This window comes from Exophiala spinifera (assembly GCF_000836115.1).
Source record: "Exophiala spinifera strain CBS 89968 unplaced genomic scaffold supercont1.3, whole genome shotgun sequence".
Lineage (NCBI taxonomy): Eukaryota > Fungi > Ascomycota > Eurotiomycetes > Chaetothyriales > Herpotrichiellaceae > Exophiala > Exophiala spinifera.
The window spans coordinates 2,505,839-2,526,781 of record NW_015622515.1 but is presented as its reverse complement, the minus strand read 5'-3'; the positions used below and the strand labels follow the sequence as shown (position 1 = coordinate 2,526,781).

Sequence of the window (20,943 nt, the reverse complement as noted above, 5' to 3'; positions counted from 1 at the left end):
ATCTTCTTCTTGCTCATTCTCAAATCGCATGGCTGGAAAAGAATTGACGACTAGGTTGGAAATCTTGCAGGTGTGATGCTTGCCATAACGTCTCACGTTTATACGAGGGCTAGGGTTGGGACCAGGGCCGGGACCAGGTAGATGAGGACGACCAGGAGGAGATTGGCAGAACTCGAATCAAGGTTGCAGTGTAGATGCATCCAGTAGCATGTCAATCAAAGATGGAGCTCGTTCGTCCGCCTGCTGCCCCGCGGGCTGGCGATCCGGCATGGGCCAGCAGGTGCAGCAGGCTCATCGTCAAACACGGAGGTGAAGAGCTTCATTTCAAGAGCACGAATAAGGAGGGAGACTTGAGAATTGTGATTAAGCTTGATCTGCCTTGAAGCTTAAGTAGTCGTAAGTGTGGGATAGAGCGAGGGCAGAGCCGGGAGAGGCCTGTACGCTGGAGCAGTGTAGCACCCGGTCGAAGCCTAATGGGCTGATGTTGTACTCCGTGTTGCGTGGCTGAGAGAAGGGGGTGTCGATCATGCCATTTAGCGTGTTCCACCCGGCAGCCAACCACAAAGAGGCATCGCATCTTTCATTTCACGACTTCATCTTAAGTTTCAACGTCGACTCCCCCACGACACCCAACAACACCGCGCATGTGCCTTTCGCCTTGATGGACTTGCGTTTCTTTTGTTCCTGATCTCGTCTCCCTATACCATGCGTCGTACCGGTCCATGTTTCATTAAGTCCAGCTCAATCTCTTCAAGCGCCAACCTAAATCTGCCTGGGCCACTTTCACAGGCGTCTTTTCCTACTGTCCGCCCAATGGTCCTGCTGAAGATACTTTTCCTTTTCAGATGAGCAATGCCGAATGTTCCTCGAGTACGCGGATTGCCCTTGTGTTTTCTCGAATCAGACATGTGCTCTTGAACATTGAATTCAGCCTTGGTTATCTACCTTCTCAAATAGTGCATGTCTCCGTCTTCAAAGTCCCTGAACACGTCCTTCAATATCAACGATCGTCATCGAAGGGCTCCAGAGTATCATCGCGTTATGTTTGTTGTGGCTTCCTGCCAACTTTATGCATTGACTGTTGGAGCCGGTTCCGGCCAGGATAACGAAGACCTCAACTATGAAGATATACATATCCAGGTATATAAGTACAAGGGAAGCATCTTTTCTCAGGAACCTTTCCATAATCATTCAGTCGCTCTTTCTTGTCTTAACGACAGTATCACGGTCTCTACCTCCCCTTTGCCAGCACAACAGCCACTCTTTTGTAGTTTTACTCGAAACATCCGCTCTTTCTTGCATCAATCATGCATTCTCTTACAGTTGCGCTGGCACTATCTGCCCTTGCATCGACTTCGCTGGCAAAGCCAATCCCGGCCCCTGAGACCTCGGTCAACGCAAAGAAAGGGTTCACGGTCAACCAAGGTCCGACAAAGCCTTACCAACCCGGTCCAGTTCAGCTGTCGAAGACCTACAGCAAGTATAACAAGACTGCCCCCGTCGATGTCAGCAACGCTGCAGCTGCCGATGGCTCTGTTACTGCTACCCCTGAACAATATGACGCCGAGTACCTTTCCCCGGTCACCATTGGTGGCCAGACCTTGAATTTGGATTTTGATACCGGGTCCAGCGATTTGTAAGTGTGATCACATGTGAAAATCCAGATATGGAGGTGTTGACGATGAACAGATGGGTTTTCTCTTCTGAGCTGCCCAGCTCCGAGAGCAGCGGTCACAGTATCTATAATCCATCCAAGTCATCCACTTCCAAGAAGCTTGCTGGGGCCACCTGGAGCATCAGCTACGGCGATGGCTCTGGAGCCAGTGGCAATGTGTACACCGATACTGTCGATGTTGGAGGCACCACGGTTACCGGTCAAGCCGTTGAATTGGCGGAGACAATTAGTGCCCAATTCCAGCAAGACCAAAACAACGATGGTTTGCTCGGTTTGGCTTTCAGCTCGATCAATACAGGTAAGAACAGGCAGCAGCTCTTTGTAGATTGCTATTGACTTTAGACAGTCAAGCCCCAGAAACAAACTACATTCTTCGACACGGCCATCAACGAAGGGGTTCTTGAAGCGAATGTCTTCACTGTCGATTTGAAGAAGGGTGCTCCAGGCTCTTACGACTTTGGCTTCATTGATAGCAGCAAATATACTGGCGACATCACATACACAGCCGTGAACAATGGACAGGGATTCTGGGAGTTTACTGGCACCGGATATGGTGTTGGAAGCGGTCAATTCCAGTCCACCAGCATCGACGCCATCGCTGACACGGGCACCACTTTGATTCTCATCGGCGATGACATTGTCTCTGCATACTACGATGAGGTCAACGGAGCTCAGTACGATAACAGCCAAGGTGGCTATACCTTTGACTGTTCATCCGACCTTCCTGATTTCATTGTGGGCATTGGAGATACCCAGTTCACCGTCCCTGGATCCTTTGTCAACTACGCTCCTATTACCGACGGCTCATCAAGTAAGGCATCTCTTGAACTATGTGTGGTCCGACTGCTAATCATCTTGCACAGCATGCTTCGGAGGTATCCAGAGCAACCAGGGACTGGACTTCGCCATCTACGGAGATGTTTTCCTCAAGGCTGTCTTTGCCGTCTTTGACAGTGACAACCTTCAGCTTGGCTTTGCCAACAAGGATTTGTAGAAGACGAGCTCTCCACGAGCTCCTCGGCCGGGGCAGTGCTCTGAATGTTGGACCTTTTTCGGCGTGGTTTGGCACCGACAGCTTTGGCGCAATCTACGACCTACACGCACGTGAGGGTGGGCAAAGATATCTTCAACAGACTTCTTTCGCTCCTTTTTCTGTTTTAAATGTAAATATATATACGTGGCACAAATTAACAGTATGGAATAATGCGCATATATCGTGTCCTTGTTGCTCTGCTGCCATGATACGAGTAATAATGCAAGTGCGAGTGCCGATGCTCCTTGGAGTCCAAGCAATTGATACGCAGCATTATGAACACGAGCTACGAGGAAATACTTTAGCTACCTAAGGTAGAGTACGTCATTTTGTGAGGGGGACAAATGTTCGTCACCACCTCCGTACAACGCGCAACTTGCACTTCGGGAACAAAGAAATACATACTGTATGTCCGCCCCGTAGTTCAGGTTCCTGACCACGAACCAATCTCTTCTCCGTGCAATCCATACCTGTCACTTGCGGGCAAGCGACCTGCTTTCAATGCCAGCCTGGTAATCATCCCTGATTACATGCTGCGGCGCGGCGATTCCGATTTTTCCTGGTTTCGCGAGCGAGCTCAGTCCCTACACAGCGACTCCCTATCTGCTTACACCGACGAAATGGTCACCACAAGGTCTTCCACTGCCGACAACGAGGGCCCCGGAGGCTCGATTCACGAACCATCCGACCCTCGAGACCGTGCTGAGCATAGTCTTCCTCCGAAATCGTACGCCCAAGCTGCCGACCCGGAAAACAATGCCCAAGAGTTCGGGGACAAAGGGGTGAATGGCTCGGCTAGCAATGGGATCGGCAACGGGATGGTGAATGGTAACGTGGCAAATACGAAGAAAGTAGACGATGAAAAAGTCCTCTACCAGGAGCACAAGGGGCAAAACGGGGAGAGCTTGTTGACGAGCATCAAACCAAGCGAGGAGTACGAGCAGAGTCTGCGTCACAGTGCAAAGACGGCGCCGCGGAAGGAAGTTGGTCCTGGCAAGCCAAAGAAGCGGCAGGATACGACGAGTACCAGTACGCAACCAGCAGCAAATCTCGCCAGTGGGCGGCAAGCAGGAGCGGGATGGCAGACTTCTGCGTAAGATTGGGACTCCTCCTCCTATCGTATTTTGGCGGGCATATGCTAATTGACTCGACCTACAGGATACGCTGGGCGCCTCTGAATGTACCGTTGCAACGACGTCTTCAGACCCTCGCGGTGCTGTGGCATACCACCACAATCCCTATCTTCCTATCCCTGTTCTTCCTCCTCTGCGCGATTCCATTGACTTGGCCACTCTTGATCCCGTACCTCCTCTACATTGTAGTATTCAGCGAAGAGGCCACGAACGGGACACTCTCAAGACGCTCCAATTGGCTGAGACGGAGCAAATTCTGGTCCGCGTTTGCCAGTTACTTCCCGGCGAGACTGCACAGGACGGTGGAACTGGAGCCTACTCGGAAGTACATATTCGGGTATCACCCTCACGGGATCATCTCGCACGGAGCGTTTGCCGCGTTTGCAACGGAAGCGTTGGGGTTCGGGGACTTGTTCCCAGGCATCACAAATACGCTGTTGACCCTGGACACCAACTTTCGAGTCCCTCTGTACAGAGACTACGCGCTTGCCATGGGCCTGGCTAGCGTGAGCAGAGAAAGCATTGAGAATTTACTGAGTAAAGGCGGCCACAACGGCGAAGGCATGGGTCGCGCCGTCACGATTGTGATTGGTGGTGCGAGAGAGAGCCTGGACGCGAAACCTCATTCTCTCCGGCTGGTGTTGAAGAGCCGAAAGGGATTTGTGAAGCTGGCCATCAGGATGGGCGCGGACCTTGTTCCCGTGTTGGCGTTTGGGGAAAACGAACTGTACGAACAGGTGGACAGCGTGGAGCACCCGTGGATCCACAAGATGCAGATGGTGATCAAGAAGGCCATGGGATTTACCGTGCCCTTGTTTCATGCCAGGGGCATTTTCAACTATGATGTTGGCCTTTTGCCGTATCGGCGCAACGTGAATGTGGTCGTGGGAAGACCTATCAAGGTTGTGCAGCAGGGCGGTCGAGATGGGAAGGTCGACGAGGCTTACCTTGATCAGGTACATCAGCAGTACACAGACGAGCTGTTGTGGCTGTGGAATGAGTACAAGGATACCTTCGCCAGAGAGAGAAAGGGTGAGTTGGAGATTGTGGAATAGACGGTGACGAGCTGGGTTCGACATAGACCGGTGTATTATTAGTATAGTAGCATGGTAAATGAATCAGGTTTATCTTCCTCAATGATCGGGGCTTGCTCGGAGCAGGCAAACAGCATTGTTGTTCGTCTACGGAGTGACTTGGTTTTTGCGCGCCTTCTTCGTTCCACTCTTATATTGTATGCCTGTTTTGGGGTGGTGGGAGTAAGTACTCTTCGACCATTGAAACTTCTTATCATCACTCTTTCGCGGCAGCGCACAATCCACCTCCACTGTGACTGATCTGGACGATCTCACTCCAGTCTGAAAAAAAAGCGACCAGTCAATCTACGCCATCCCGTTCCATTATGCCACCAAAAAGACCTTCTCGCAAAGCCACACGAGCTCAGCCCGCGTCCTCTCGTCGACGCCGGAACGATGCCGCCGCAGACGATGATGGCGCGAACGACGCGCCGATCGATGATGATATCAATATGGACGACGACGACGACGGCGACGGCGACGGCGAAAGTGCAACTGAGAGTGCAAATGACCTCCGCAGCGTCGAGGAAAGTCTGAAGATCAGTATGGTGGTCGATGTGAGTCGCTTGTCGCTTGTCGTCTTCCGCATCGAGCCGGCCCAAAAATGCAAACCAGACCCGAGTCGTGCAATAACTAATTGGCGATAGACCGGTTTGCGCAAAGAACAAAGACAGCGCCGTCTTGAGACCGAGTTTGAGGGTCAGGTTCGCCTTGTGGAGGAGCAGGTCGAGAACAGGGGCGAGGAGAGGAAGAGAGAAGTGTAAGTACATTCACTTCTGATATCTGAGCTCAAAATGGGGGTTTATATCTCTCCTTTCTCGGCTCGAGGCGACCCTCCTACTTCCTTCGTGTGGACATTGTCTGCTTCAGATCCGTCCTTTCCGGGAAGGACAACGTTGGATCGAGGCATCTCCCGCTCTTGACCTGTCGTGATCCGCAGCGCCCTTCTCTGTCTTCAACACGGATGGAGCCTCCATTCCAGTTCCTGACATTTCTGTTTCTTCTCAGTGCCCAATGGCAGAGCGACGTCCTGGCCAGACTCCTCGCCCTGTCACGTCGCAAGTCCGACCTCGAGACTCAGATCTTCAAGGAGACCCAGGAACTCGCCGACGCGTACCTCGCGCTGAAGGAGGAATTTGAAGCAGTGTTGCAGGGCAGGGAGGGAGACGTCAACGAGGCCATTGACTCATTGAACAAACTAGAGGAAGCCGCTCCTCCAAAGACTTCCTCGTAAGAGCAACACACCGGTCCAGACTACAGATACTTAAAGAGACCCTGGCACCAGGTAGGGCTAGGTAGTCAGCAGCCGGCCAAGGGTGAAAATTCGAACCAGACAAAGCACTCCCGGCATCTCCACCTGTAACTTTGTGTCATCCCTCTTCGAGCGCGAATAAGACCTTGATGTAGAGACTGCACCCTCGGCAGCCAACGTAGATCTCCCCGTCCTGGCTCTCTTCGTCGAGATCGGTCTCGGTCAGAACGTAGCCTCGTTCTTCGCCGCACCGACAGCTCTTGGACCATGTGTTTTTGCGCTCGTCGTACTGCAGGTCTTCGAGGTCGAACGCCTCGACGCCGATGTGTGTGTTATCCTTTCGGTTCAACGTCGAGCCGTCTCTCTTGTCGAGTGTCTCGTCGTACATTCTTCGCTTTCGCGGGTCTGCGAGAACCTCGTACGCGACGACGATGTCATCGATCGAATACGCCGGGGAATCATTACGGGAGGGGGGCTTTTGTTGTTCTTGTTCTTGTTGTTGTTGTTGTTTCTTAAAGGAAACTTGTGCAGCCTTGTCGGGATGATGGATCAACAAGGCACGTCGGTATGCCGATTTGACGTCTTCGTGTGACACGCGGCTCCAGTCCGCACCGCGCGAGAGTCGCAGGACGTCGTAGTGGGTATGGCTGTGTTTCTGATGGGCGGCAGCAGTGGTGGACATGGGATACGGAGTCTCTCGTTCGTGCTCGTATGTACGTACAATACAGCCTCAGCAACCTAAGGTGTACATACACATGCTGGTACTGTACAAGGGGCGATTATTTGGACACCTGTCGATCAAGGTCGTCAGGAGAGACCAAAAAAGATACAGAAACCAGACCGGTACGGACGTATCTGTACTCGTATGTGTGCCGCCGCTGGGGTGGCGCACCCAAAAAAAGGCAAAACTCTTTGTAACATGGACAGGTACGAGTACAACAGGGGGGTCGGTCGATCATGGCGTTTCGGGTGTTCGGGTTGGAATGTTTAAAAATAACGGTTTGACTTGGTATTCAGATATCTATTCCTTGATTCTGCATCAACAAACACACTCGCCAACTATCCTTACTCGTACAAGTATCCCTCTTCTGCCGACATGCATTCGTCGCGTCCTTGCGATCAAATGAGCGACCAAAGGATCTCGCTCTGCGTACAGTTCTGTGCCCGTCGACTGCTGATCGTCGCAGCGCCCAAGTCCTTGTCCTGCTGGATGCCGGTTTGTGGGGAGTTTTGTCTCGCTTCGTCTCCAAGTTTCCTGTGCCTGGACGTCATCGTCTTCCCACTGTTTCTTGTCTTTTCTCCTCTCGTGGTTCCATGCGCAGTGAGGGCCCTGACCCGGCCTGGGCGTACGGGGTACGGAACGCGATGATGCTGATTGACGGTGAGCAGCAATTCATATGCTTCATTTCCTCGTGCTGAGTATTTTCCTCTCGACTCTTGACTGACCAACACACTGGCCGACTTCCCGGGCCCCGCGTGTTTCCCGACTTGCTTGTAACTTGTATCCAGTATCGTTCATCAGGTAGGCCCGGCTGGGTTTCTTGTTCACGTTTGTATGTTTTGTATGCTTGTTCTTGTACTCCCGATCGTCTGCCTTGGAAACGAAAACATCCTCTCCCGAAGCCATCCGTCATGGCCAGCAACGACGAATTCGAGCCGGACTCTCGTCAACGCAACTACAGAGCACCCTACACCTCCCGACACCCTATCCCTACCGTCCAAAAATACAAAGCCGAGCGAAGTGAGTTGAAAAGTCAACAGGACGAAGCCGAGTCCGCTCAGCACGACGAAGAAGATGACTCCAAGGTGAAACGAGCCTACCATGCCGCCAAAGGCGTTATTACCGGTGACGAGCCTCCAAAGTCCATGCATGATCCGTACAAGACAGAGAATCGAAACCTTCAAGGCGCAGGCTCCCACACCGAACCACGACAAAGACCTGAGGACTCAGGAGACGAGGATGTGGAGGAACAACAACAAGAACGTCCACCCTCACAAGATACAAAGTCTGGCACGCATAGTAAGCGAGACGGAAAGCCGGACAACGAGGGCAAATCAGCAACCGAAGCTGTGGCTGGCGAGATCGACCCCAGAAAAAAGAGGAAAGCCATGAAACACCAGGATCGCAATGACGGGGGAAGAGAGGTGACGGACCCGGTCACGCATCTTCCAATAGTCATCAGAGACTCGACAAGGAAGGATCTCAAGCGAGCGGATGAAAATCTACCCGCTGTTGGCGAAAGGCCAGAGACCCAAACAGGGGTTGCGGGAGCAAGTAAATCGTCCGAGACTCTCGATCGGGAAAAGGACGAAATACAGAAGAAACACAACGGGATGCAGAAGCTATTCCCGCCTCCCAGCTTTGACGACTTGAAAAGTGAATTGATAAAGACGTATCGGATCGCTCTCGCGGCTGGGTTGGGCAGTATAGTCCTCCTGGTTTCTTTCTCGATGGTGGCTGTACACCTCTTTGGCATGGACTTTTCCCGTCATGACAGCAGAAGGCACTCAAGTTCGTTTTTCATGTTCATTCCACCCACGACGATTTTCCTGGCCTCTGTCGGCATTGGGGGAGTAGTGGTTTGGGCTGTTCAGGGTTGGTTAGGCAAGAAAGTCGAGGAGGTATGGAAAGACGAAGTGTGGGATGCCGCACGGTCTGAGGAGCTCGAGGCAACTGATTCGAATGATATTGTTCCCGAGTCCGTGTCCTGGTTGAACAACTTACTCGCGGCTGTATGGCCGCTGATCAACCCGGATCTGTTCACTAGCATTTCTGACATGCTCGAAGACGTGATGCAAGCTTCCTTACCGAAAGTCGTGCGCATGGTCAGCGTAGACGACCTTGGACAGGGCAGTGAAGCGTTTCGAATTCTCGGAATTAATTGGCTGCCAACGGGAGCTGCCAGTCAGAGCGTTGCTTCGGATGGGAAGCTCAAATCTCCAAACAGTGAGGGCAAGAGCGATAGGTCAGCTCCTGGTGGAGGTCAGATTGAGGATGGGGATGATGCCAGCGATGATAACGGAAACGTTGATGAAGAGAACAGTCACAACAAAAAGCAAGATGAGACGGAGCAGCAGGCTATTCGCGAAGGCATGGAAGCCGAGCAAGGCGACTTTGTCAACATGGAGCTTGCATTTGCGTACCGCGCGAGATCGTCGGGGAAGTCCCTGAAAGCAAAGGCAAAGAACGCTCATCTGTACCTGAAGTTCTACTTACCTGGAGGCATCGCTGTACCTGTCTGGGTGGAGTTGAGAGGCATCATCGGCACGATGAGGTTGCGATTACAGCTCACACCAGACCCACCTTTCTTCAGTCTTTGTACCCTGTCGTTTATGGGACAACCGCAGGCGGATTTGTCCTGTGTGCCACTGTCAAGGCATGCGCTTAATCTGATGGATGTTCCGTTGATCTCCTCCTTTGTGCAATCCTCGATCGATGCAGCGTTGGCGGAATACGTCGCGCCAAAGAGCTTGACGCTGGACCTGAAAGACATGCTGGTTGGTGACGACTTCAAGAAGGACACAATCACCCGAGGCGTGGTCATGATTTTCATCAAGTCTGCAAAAGGCTTCAAAGAAGGTGACGGGGGTATTGGTCCGTTTGAAGGATCGAGCGATTCGTACGTGACGGTATCGTGGGGCAAATTCGGCAAGCCGGTTGCGTCGACCAGGATCATTGTCGATGACCAAGAGCCGGCGTGGCACGAATGGTCACATATCCTGGTCACACCGGAGGAGGTGAACGCGGATGAGAAACTCCGTTTGCAACTTTGGGATTCGGACAAATACACCGCTGACGACGATTTGGGACGAGTTGAGGTCGACTTGAAGGAACTCATGCATAGCACCAAATTCAAGAACAAGATGTGCGACCGAGAAGACCGATTCGTTGGCGAAGATCCTGACGAGAAGATGCCTGGGACTTTACAGTGGAAGGTTGGCTACTTTAGCAAGATCAAGATCACCGAAGAACAACTCAAAAAACAGACGGCCGAGCCGGATATCAAGACTGAAGCCGACCTGCGCGCCAAAGCAAGCGAGGAGGCGCAACGCAAATTGCGGGAGGCCACGGCGAAGGACGAGAGCAAGGAAATCAAACAGCAGACATTGGAAGATTACAAGGACCACGAAGACCAGTTGATGATTTCGTCCCCTCCACCTGATGACTATCCGAGTGGGGTCTTCAGCATTCAGATCCACAACATCACAGGACTCGAGGTGCAGAAGCTGCAAAAGAAGGACAAGAAGAAGAATGAGGGAGACCGTGAAGACGAGGCGGAGCACAGTGAGGACATGCCCAGCAGTTATGCCACCATCATCTTGAATCATCAGAAAATTTACCGGACGCGGACCAAGCCCAAGAACGCGAAGCCGTTCTTCAATGCCGGCACCGAGAGGTTCGTGGCTAACTGGAAGACGGCAGAGGTCATGATTAGTGTCCGTGACGATCGCGAGCGTGAAAATGATGCACTTCTTGGTATGATCTACCTGCCTCTGCGACGTGTTTTCGAGAAGAGAAGCCAGGTGATGCAGACGTACCCTCTTGTTGGAGGGATCGGCTACGGCCGAGCACGTATCAGCATGGTCTGGCGTAGTGTGGATCTGCACCTGCCGAAGGAGCTGATGGGTTGGAACTACGGTACTCTGGAGGTCAAATGTCCCGTTCGGTCAAAGGGAGGCGGTGACGACAACTCTTACACGCAGCACCGGATCAAGTTGAGAACGAATCTGATGAGGGCGAAGATGCTCCCTGCCGGAGACGGAGGCAAAGGGGTCTGGAAACCCAAGCGTGACAAACAATCGGTGTTCTTGGCCGTTCGAAAGAGATATTCAAGTGCGTTGGTCGTGGAGTTTCGCAAGAGCGTCCTGGGCCCAGACACGACGAGCCAGTTCGCCGTGTTTTGGTTGAAGGATATCCCCGACGAAGAGGAAGTGACTGTATCTGTGAAGGTGTGGAAGGGTGGAAAGAAGGCCATCCACCGCGCAACGACGAGCTATGGGTATGAGGGACAAGACCATGAAGAGCCCTTGGGAGAGATTGAGTTGACCTTGAAAATGTGGAGGGGACTGAGTGGTTACCACAAGAGCTACGCCAATCGTGCGTCGAACACTGATATCAAAGATGTCATGGAAGTTCTGGATACGGCCAACGACGAAGGGCAGGTACCCGATGACGAAGATGGGGAGGGAGATTCTTCAGGGTCTAGTTCGGATCCAGATTCAGGTTCGGATTCGACGGAATCGGGAGGAGGAGGACGAGATACAGAGAGCGATCGTGACGAGGGACGACGACAACGACAACAGAGGCGACGTGGCAGGAACAAGAAGCTCCGAACTCACGCAAACGACGATAGCTCGGACGCAGATAGCGATGCCGGGAAGACTTCAAATTCCAAGCTGGACCCGACACATCTTGCGAGCAAGCCCTTGGAGAAGGTGAAGGATGTGGCGGAGAAGGTGTTCGACGTCGACGGGCACAACGACCAAGACGACGGGTCGAGAGGTGCGAGGGCACAGGTCAGGGACTACAAGGACCACCATAGACAGATGCACAGGAAACATAGGGGCGTGATGCAGTGGAAAGGGGCAAGGACACTCGACTGGATGGCGGGGAAAGTGAAGCGTGGAAAGGGGAGAATCGGGGAGGTGTTCGAGCACAACGACGACGATAAGTCCGGAGGCGTTGAGACCGAGGTGTGACAAGGCCAGTGAGGCTATACAGTTAAACACGAGGTGTGTGAGGTATGACCAGAGTTTACTACTACTACCTTGCAAAGGAAACGTGAGCGACGAAACCGATGATGAGTACCGTGGTAATGTAACAGATACAGAGAGATCTCAGTAGGTCTTCTTGCCGAGGAAAGTCATGGAGGTCGCCATTTCAAGGAGAAGAAAAAGAAACGATAAAGTCTAATCGCACTACAAGACAATCAGATCACAACCATCGTGTGTGCATTTTCCTCGCACCCTACCGCGCGCCCTCAGCCGCGGTGTGCATGAGACGATTTCCCAGAGACGTTTGTCTCCAGAACTAACTAGTTTAGTCAGAGAGAGCGTTCTCGTCGACTCAAATCTGTGCCCGCTGCACGATTCCATTCTCGTCTCGCCGGTGGAGGCGTCTCCCGGAGCAGAGGAAACGACCGATTCAGGTACATGGACAATCTTCAATCGAGGTTTGGACATCCGCTCGATGTGTCCCTGTGCCATCAGTTTGGCTGTGTATATCTATGTACTCATGTACTTGGGCGGCGTCTGGGGTCGCGCGAATATGTACATTTCTGGCGTTTCCGGTCAGGAGCCAACGAGTCTCCGAGTGACCAAAGTTGAGTTACATACCTACCCACCCGACTACCCGACGCCCACCTGTAGGTAGATAGATAGTCGGTTCATTCTGTCGTATACTGGGCCTGATGTCTCGGAATCACGCTGCGATCACGCCTTCGGCTCCTCCTCCTCCTCAAGACGTACTTACCGTAGGTACGTACACGAGAAACCAAGAACAGACCCATCGTGAGCCGTGAGTCATGAGCCACTACGACGGAGATGGGGCGAACGTCTGTCAGTTAGTCGGTCAACCTCCGTCTCTGTTCGAAGCTGGGTGAAGATGGATCCTTTTCATATTGTCCCAACCCATCCCATCCTGGGGTGTGAGTGGTTGAGATGAAATGGATTGCCATTGACGGCAATCAGGGAGCAGGACACATCCCATGCCAGAGGGGCTGCTCCCAATGAACCCCAAAAGGGCAATGAGGTCGACGGTCAGGTCATTCTGGCATTTTGGCATTCTGGCCATCGTCGTCTCCCTACCCCCTTCCAAACCGGGGTGAGTGCCGTTCCAATGCCCAGTCCCGGTCCACCCTCGGATCCTTCTTCTTATCCTTGCTCCCTTGCGCTCTCTGAAACGAGTGCCTGTCCCGAGCCTCGAGTCCGAGCCGTGACTGAACCTCTCCAAAACCCTTCACATGGCGACTTCGAGATGGAGGAAAGGTACCCGAAGTTCCACTTCGCGCGCAGCAGTGGAGGAGACAACAATCAACAACCCACACTCAACATTTGTTTTTCTACATGGGTTTGTCGAGAGCGAGACGCGACGGTATCAGTCGGATCAAGTTGACAGTGCCCTGTAGGTTAGCCACGATTGTTTCCAACAAAGTTGCCTATGTCCAGGAATAGTTAATGGTCTCGCGTGTCGCATTGTGGTCTTGTGTCGGCAGGGGAGCGCACGGCGCTGGGGCCATTCCTACACAGGTACATTGCACCTACGAGAGGTTTCAGAGTGGTATACCGGGTCCATTGAAGGGTAGCTCGGGGGTTGCGGATTGTATGGAACCCGTCGAGGAAGCGTCCATCGTGGGGCAGGACATTTGAACAAATCAACCTCGCTGGCGGCAGGAAGAGGGTCAAGGTCGAGAAGCGAAACAATGACCTCCATGCTCAGCAAAGCATGGCTGTGGTGGCAAGGTCCAGCCCGCGAGAGGCCGCCGGAGACGATGGACGTGCGTTCTTCTGATAGGCATATGTACCTCGTTGATTCTCGAAGAGGAGGGAGGGGTGGGGCGGGGGGAAGAGCGGACGAAACAACAGGCGAGTGGCGAAATCAGCAAGCGAAATACTTCCAGGAGTTGCGATATCCTCTGTTAGGGCCAGAATCACCCATTATTGGACTGTTGGGGCGTGTAAAAGCCTAGAGTACAGCCAAAGCGTGGTTTGATGAGCTAGTGGGCTCGCACTGTCAGGTCTCAGGGCACATCATACGATGGGAGTGCATGGCGGCTGCTGCAGGACATCAGGCATGGACCGAGGTGGGTGGGCAACCTGCACCTAGCTCCAGTGGCAGACAGTGCTTTTCAAAAGGACTTGCTGTACTCGTACTCCGTACTCATGCAGGATTTGTGGGCGCCGCAGCGTGTCGACATTGACAGGTGAGGTGTGCCATCACAGCACCACTCAATGCCACTCGGCTCCAGACCTGTCAGCGTGCTTGGCCCAACCTCGAACACCAACCCCGAGACAACATAGCTGCACTCGGCCGCAATGGCGTGATGGCCAGGTGTGTAAAGCCGGGGGAAAACTGACAGCCAATCTCGTATGGTCGGTCATCTCGGAAGTAGAGGGGTGAAAAGAACGGTGTTCCTTGCACAAATGTGCAAGTCCTCTGCGAGGGGGCGGAGATGGACGCAGCGCGCATCTCTTGGTCGTGGTCCTATTATTACTCAGAGCAGATCTGGGGTATCGGCACGGTAGAGCACGCAAATTCAACCAATGGTGTGACATTGTGGCTGTACGCACATCTCCCGGCACCAGATCCGGACAGGATCCAAACCGGGGAGAACTCGCCAGGGACGAAGTACGACCGTTGGAGGGTGTCACAAACGTTCGCCGACCGTGGTCAGCACAACGAGGTCACACAGACAACGGCGTGAGGCGGGAAAAGCGTCTGGCGGGCGATGGAGGCGGCCGACGACGACGAGACAAGGGAAAAATTGGCCGCACACCGGGCTCGAGGGTCATGAGCCTCGTCTAGTCAATAGACCAAGGCTGGGCACGCGTGCTAAACTGCTAAAGGCCATTTCTGTTACGTCTTCGGTTTGCCTCGCCTTGCGCTTCTACCACCAAAACTCTGCCTCTTCGTCGTCTGTCTGATTTTTCTCTTTCGGCACGTGTGACTGTCAAAGCTTTTCGCTGATCGGAGCACGCATGATGCAATCGAAGCCTCCAATAGTCGGAGCAATATTTACTTGCCAGTAGAGCCGCCTTCCTGCGACAGCTAGAAGTCTCGAAAAGTAGAAAACTGACCACGAACACATCCCAGCGCTTCGTGCCACTCTTCTTTGCCTGTCTTCTCTCATTCTCCACATCGCTCTGTCGTCTTTGCCTACTTGCTGCGCGCGAGCGAGACTCCTCTGTCCTGCAGTTCACAGTTTTGGGTCACCGCTTTGTCCCTGAGCGAGTTTTGCCCCAACGTCGCTCGTCCTGGTGGAACGGCCTTCATACTTTTGGAATCACCTGGTTGCTGCGATTACTCGTCCTACCACCACCACCATCCCAGACAGACGACCCCACATACCTACCCAACATGCCTGAAGGAAGACCATTCACCTACGGTCGCGGCGGTGCCGGTGAGTAGGATCTGCGAAATCACCGAGTCCTGTGTGCGTGGGTCGGTCTCTCTCTAACATTTGCACCGCAGGGAATGTCACCAGCAAACCCCGCTCGCCCGCGCTGGAGCCCCAAACGACCCCTACCTTGAAATCGCAAATGTACACCACTGGCCGCGGTGGCACTGGCAACATGGCGAAAAATGACAACCCCGAAGAGGCGCGACGGGCACAGGATGTGGATGTCCCTGGCATCATCATGCCAGAGGGTACCCATCACACAGGCAGAGGTAGGCACCACCGTCTCGACAACGAAGCGGGAGAACCACACATGACTGACTGTTTCCCCTCCAGGCGGCGAAGGCAACCTGTACAAGCCCACAGAAGAGGAGCAGCGAAAGGCTCGAGCCCACAACGAGAAAGTACGGACAGAGTCGTTCAATCGCGATGGGTCCAAAGATCGTGGCCACATCCGCGCCCTGGCCGACAAGGCCAAAGACAAAGCAAGGGAGGCTTTACCTGTCAAACATCACAATGAGAAATAGACTCCTGGCCATGGACCGGTGTACCTGGAGCATCCTGAAACGGTCTGGACCTGTTTGGAGTTAACTTTTGGCTCATTTTTTTTTGTTGTGGGTTGTGTCAGACTTGCAAGCGACATATAATGAATGTAATTGCGCGTTTCTCAGTCTCGGTGGGGTTTAGCCACAAATGAATTGAACGTCTGTTGATGTCATGCGGAGAGCCATTCCTTTTGCCGTCCTGTACTCGTATGCGTTGACAGAAGTCTGTGTACGACCACCAGCAAAAGTCACGCCGTCACCGCGATTCGAGTACGAGTACGAACGAAATACGAGGACAAAGTACCAGCCGAAAATGTGTACTTTGGACTCTTTCGACATGTGCTACAAAGAGACGCTAAATGATCGTCGTGGCGGGTGCATGGCTGCTCTTTGCTCGTTTTGCACACCACAGGAAGTCGACACATTTTGGTGTCACATCAGCCACCCACGTCAACTCATCTGGCATGTACTTGTACGGCCTTCCGTACTACGTGCACCAGGGACCAGGGACCAGGGACCAGAGAGATGCCAAGGGGTGGGCTCGCCAGGCTCGCTTACGAGCCCAACGGCGTCGCCGGCGTCCTGGCGGAAGGTCGCCTGGATGGATGCAACGCCTGAAACGGGACAGACCACGCCGATGTACAGTAGCTGGCGACCGGATATAACTTGCGGGCTGGGCAAATTCCTGGCGAACTCAGATTGTACATAACTCGTACTTGTACTGTAACCGGCCTAAGACAGGCAAAGGCGGGGTTTTGGTGGCGGATCGCAAAGCGTCGCGCGAGTCGATCACTCACCAGGAACTCGCAGGGATGAACGGCCATTGGCGACGACGACTTGAACCTTAGGCAGACTAACAACAATAGACATGAAGCCTCCGCGGAGCCGCCAACAATGTTTCCATCGATAACGTCGTGCAAGGAGCCTTAGCGCACTGTCGAGGCACACGCCGATTAGCATGCGCAAACACATGATGTTCGTACCGACTAATAAGTTTGCTGGCACATCAGGTCCCTACTGTAGGCCGTAGGTAGGTATGGAATGGGTCTGTCTACTGGTGCCGCCCGCCGCCACCGCCCACCGCCCACCGCCCACCTTGCCACCAGCCGGGTGCTTGTTTCCGTTCGAAATGTACGGGATACAGGCTACAGCACAACTCACTCAGGAGAGGAGGAAGGCCACGGCCGGTAAGTCGGCATGGGAAGTCGACCGTGTTTGTGATACGGCTGACGAGCTTAATAATTGTTCGAGCGAGGCCGCTACCTGATAAACTCATACGACGCACTACGCTAGGTACAATACGCCTAGGTACATAGAGCCACCACTACCCACCTAGTACTAGGTAGGCAAATGATCATATTGTAGAGCACCGTTTTGTCCGCCCACCGAGGATACTGGCCGGAGTGCTGCAAATCAAGATCGAATGACGCGAACACCAACGCACCGTCCCATCGCGGCTTACCTAGATATTCACGAATCACCACGGTGCGAACGGGCCTCCAAGGCGAAGTGACTCCGTTTCCAGCTGTTTGGGGCCCAAGGTTGTTGCGTGCAGTAGCGGCTCCAGGCGCTAAGCTGGGCGTGGCCTGGGCGGGGCCCGGGCTTCTGCTAGGATCTCTTAGGCTTCACTTGGGCCAGCCGTAGGGCTCCTCCCAACCTATAAGCGCCTACGGGGACTTCTTTTAGTGCCCGCCCGCCCGCCGATAAAGACTTGTCCGTCCGCTATCACTTCGGCATCGTCTAGCCTGGGTATGCAGGGTTCCGTCCAATAATCCAGCGAATCCTCTCGTGTCAATCTGACGCTTCATCGTCGAGTCCTTTCTCTTTATCAACAACGTCGCCGCCGACAGCATTCGGATTGTCGCATTCATCTCATCTCTGTCCATCGACACATTCCGTGAAGGAACTTCTCACCCGTGTCTGACCACCGGTTCCCGCTGTATATCGAGACTCTGCGGCGCTTGCACTCTTCGCACAACGACCCGGTCAAAGCCTGCGACCACATATCCTTCGACTTGCGGTTACAGCACCTTGTCTTCGTCCCACATCCCCTCGTCGAGCGCAAAGGACCTGAAACCGTTGTTCCCCGCCATGCCATCTCTGCCTATGCCTGAGGCTTGCTGAAGTTCAACCTTGTGCCGGGTTTGCTGGTCTAGCGTTGCTGTGCGTCATCTCCGCTCGCGATCCCGCTTTGTCGCCCATACACGAGCAAAAGCTTATGGGACCATTGCCGTTGCAAGCGTCAGGCTTCTCAGGTCAAAGCCACGATCCAAGGCTTGAAGATATTCAGCCTTGTAAGAGTGGCCCTTGTCAAACTTGTCAACCATCCCGCCTGTCACTTCCGATTCCCAAGCTACCGCCAACGGACTCACGTTGAGGAACCCCATCCCCAAGTTTGAGCGCCACCTTGCGTAACCTTGAGACGCCAGTTGTGCACCTCGCCTCCAGACTTTTTCTCCGACGGCTTCTGTGCGACATCAGCTTTATTTTGGTTTTGTTTGTCGACGTCTTGTGCCTCGACTTCTCAGGCGAAGGCCGTTATACTTTGCCCTGGATTCCCCCAGGATCAAGTGCGGAACATCTTGTGAACCATCTGCAAACTAGTTTCAGCGCCCCAGCAAGGCACGACTCTTGATCGCCGAGAAAACCTTGTCCGGTCGAACGTCTGCCGTCGCGCCTGCTGTTGAGACACCAACTCGAGCGAAAACCTGGACGAGCAGAGATACCTGGCCATTAATTGAGTTAGAAGGCTCTGTTGAGCGGTTTCTTACACGAACTTAAACTGAGCACCTTCTCCCTTTAGCCTCCGGCTCAGTCTTTCCCCATACACGTATATATCAGCCATGTACCACGCATCTTTCTCATCATCGCATAACTACCAACGTACTCGACCTCCGATGCAGTTACCATTACCAGCACCTCTTTCTCTGTCTACTCAATCACCACCATCTCAGCATTCTCCGTCATATATGTCGCAGACGAACCCAACTTCTCCTCCGGTGCAGACACCTGGCCAGGCCAGCAACAACCAGCCAGATGAAAGCCCGACACCGGTTGCCGAAGTGAACGACGAAGGAAATTACAATATACCAACACCGCCCCCGGTCTGCAAACGATGGCAGGGAATGTTATGGAAGATAGAGGTTATCCAGAACCCCTTGCGTGCACGCATGTGTGGCTTTGGTGACAAGGTATTTAAATTGTGTACGGGTGCTCGACTTTGAGTTGCAGACTGACTTGTATCAGGACCGTCGCCCGATCTCACCTCCCCCAGCTGTCCTGTTGACAATATGGGACCCGAGGACTGGTGCGGAGATAGACTACAAGTATGGCACCTGGCAAACTCTCGTACACCTCTGCACTGCTGACCAGAGATAGGAGAATCGCCGATCTCTCGAAATTGATCCTCATCGTTGATCTTTGGAACCTCCACGGCACACGCGAAGATAATTGCGTCAGACACACCACAACTTCACCTTCAATTTCCACGACGACCGTCACCGCTTTTCCCTACACATATACCGCCAAGATGATCAGCAATCCTTCTATTGATTACGACCAGAGCCGGATTCCCTCTTACATGAGCAGCTACGCCGACCAGGTCATCCCCATTGCACCAAACTCTCAGGGCGGTCCAGTTCAGCCAGCCACTGGCTTGCAGCCGAGCTACACAAACGGCAGCCACGCCTACGAGGGGAGAAATAGTTCTTTTTCCAACAACAATCAGCCACCTTTGAATGCCCAGTTTCCAGGTGGCTATGACCATTCTCCGTCGACTCTAGTCTCGCCTCGATCGATGCCTTCTTCGTCTCGTTCGTCCCAAGATGCTGGTGTCATGGCCAACGGCAACCATCGAGATCCTCGAGATTCCCGAGACACCAGAGAAACAACGATTGCGAGAAATCTTATTGGAAACACTACCGCCAGTGCCAACCTGTTGCATGATGAGAACGGAAAGTATGGCATTTGGTTCGTCCTTCAAGATCTCAGCGTCAGAACCGAAGGCTGGTTCCGTTTGAAGGTCAATCTCTTCAATCTGGCACAGCCCCCATTACTGGAGGAGGATAGCACCAGCCCCACGACCAGCACCAGCCCTAGCAACGGCAATAACAATGGCGGCAACAATACCAGCAATGGTCAGACTCCCGCCAACAACGAATTGCTGCAGGAAGCGCCACTTTTAGCCTCGGCTTTCAGCAAGCCTTTCAAAGTGTTCAGTGCCAAGAAATTCCCTGGGGTGATTGAGTCGACGAACCTCAGTCGGACATTTGCCAAGCAGGGCATTAAGATCCCGATCCGCAAAGACCACGGCGGCAAGAAGAGAAAGGCCGGGGCCGACAGCGACGACGATGATTCAGATGACTGAGATGTTGACGGGCTTTTTTTTTAGTTGATGGTGTCTACGACGTGGGCAAAACGGCGTTTTTTCTGTGCAAACTGCTGAGGATGCAACCGATCAGAGTTTGTTGGCAACGATAGTTTACGAATCCGGGGGTGTTTTTGTTTCTTTTTGTTTGACGCATATCATGGGATGAAACAATGCATGACTACGGAGTACAGTTTGGTGCGATGCATCATGATGAGAACTCGGGTTATGGGCTTTTTGTGTGTGTGTGTGTGTGTGTGTGTGTGTGTGTGTGTGTGTGTGTGTGTGTTGGGGGGGGAGAACGTGGGAGAAGAGAGATTAAAAAATCAAAGAGGGTAAAGGTGCGCGCGAGACTGGGCTGTTTTTTATATTACTAGAGTCTAAGAATTCGGGATCCGTGGTCTCTCCCCTCTGCGGAAGAAGATTCACCAGGGCACTGCACAATACGAGGTACATCGAACATATTCCGGGGAGTATGAATAAAGTGTTGAATTTCAAGCACCTTGTTGGTCGATGCTGATCATTCTCTTTCTTCTTCTGGCTCGATCCATAGGGCTGGCATAACGGAGGAGCTTGTCATTGTCAGACAGATATACATACAGCAAGGTACCTACGCAGGCAGCATCATCCTACCCGTGATAAGTGCGTTCATTGATTTTATTCATGCGTTCGTTTATTGACTTGGCTACCTGAGGTACTTGGGGCACAAACCCACCACAACCGTCGAGCTCGTTGATTCCCCCCCCCCCC

At 53.1% G+C, this 20,943-nt stretch overlaps 7 protein-coding genes across 7 annotated transcripts; 6 read left to right on the top strand and 1 right to left on the bottom strand.

Annotated features, from left to right (window-relative positions):
- Nucleotides 1-1,307: 1,307 nt before the first annotated feature.
- PV08_04654 (uncharacterized protein) lies at nt 1,308-2,669 on the top strand (the record flags this gene model as incomplete). The annotated part of the gene is made up of 4 exons (XM_016378999.1): nt 1,308-1,636; nt 1,690-1,973; nt 2,022-2,486; nt 2,539-2,669. 4 exons carry the CDS (start codon nt 1,308-1,310, stop codon nt 2,667-2,669), a joined length of 1,209 nt encoding a protein of 402 aa, XP_016237676.1.
- Nucleotides 2,670-3,328: 659 nt separating this feature from the next.
- On the top strand, nt 3,329-4,896 carry PV08_04653 (uncharacterized protein; the record flags this gene model as incomplete). Its single annotated transcript, XM_016378998.1, has 2 exons — nt 3,329-3,801; nt 3,867-4,896. 2 exons carry the CDS (start codon nt 3,329-3,331, stop codon nt 4,894-4,896), a joined length of 1,503 nt encoding a protein of 500 aa, XP_016237675.1.
- A 344-nt stretch (nt 4,897-5,240) lies between these two features.
- Nucleotides 5,241-6,148, top strand: PV08_04652 (uncharacterized protein; the record flags this gene model as incomplete). The annotated part of the gene is made up of 3 exons (XM_016378997.1): nt 5,241-5,471; nt 5,562-5,674; nt 5,923-6,148. 3 exons carry the CDS (start codon nt 5,241-5,243, stop codon nt 6,146-6,148), a joined length of 570 nt encoding a protein of 189 aa, XP_016237674.1.
- A 136-nt stretch (nt 6,149-6,284) lies between these two features.
- Nucleotides 6,285-6,848, bottom strand: PV08_04651 (uncharacterized protein; the record flags this gene model as incomplete). The annotated part of the gene is made up of 1 exon (XM_016378996.1): nt 6,285-6,848. One exon carries the CDS (start codon nt 6,846-6,848, stop codon nt 6,285-6,287), a length of 564 nt encoding a protein of 187 aa, XP_016237673.1.
- A 950-nt stretch (nt 6,849-7,798) lies between these two features.
- On the top strand, nt 7,799-11,866 carry PV08_04650 (uncharacterized protein; the record flags this gene model as incomplete). The annotated part of the gene is made up of 1 exon (XM_016378995.1): nt 7,799-11,866. The coding sequence occupies one exon, from the start codon at nt 7,799-7,801 to the stop codon at nt 11,864-11,866; it is 4,068 nt and encodes a 1,355-aa protein (XP_016237672.1).
- A 3,376-nt stretch (nt 11,867-15,242) lies between these two features.
- Nucleotides 15,243-15,809, top strand: PV08_04649 (uncharacterized protein; the record flags this gene model as incomplete). Its single annotated transcript, XM_016378994.1, has 3 exons — nt 15,243-15,285; nt 15,357-15,554; nt 15,619-15,809. The coding sequence occupies 3 exons, from the start codon at nt 15,243-15,245 to the stop codon at nt 15,807-15,809; spliced, it is 432 nt and encodes a 143-aa protein (XP_016237671.1).
- Nucleotides 15,810-18,796: 2,987 nt separating this feature from the next.
- Nucleotides 18,797-20,193, top strand: PV08_04648 (uncharacterized protein; the record flags this gene model as incomplete). Its single annotated transcript, XM_016378993.1, has 3 exons — nt 18,797-19,018; nt 19,074-19,153; nt 19,206-20,193. The coding sequence occupies 3 exons, from the start codon at nt 18,797-18,799 to the stop codon at nt 20,191-20,193; spliced, it is 1,290 nt and encodes a 429-aa protein (XP_016237670.1).
- Between the last annotated feature and the right edge of the window lie 750 nt (nt 20,194-20,943).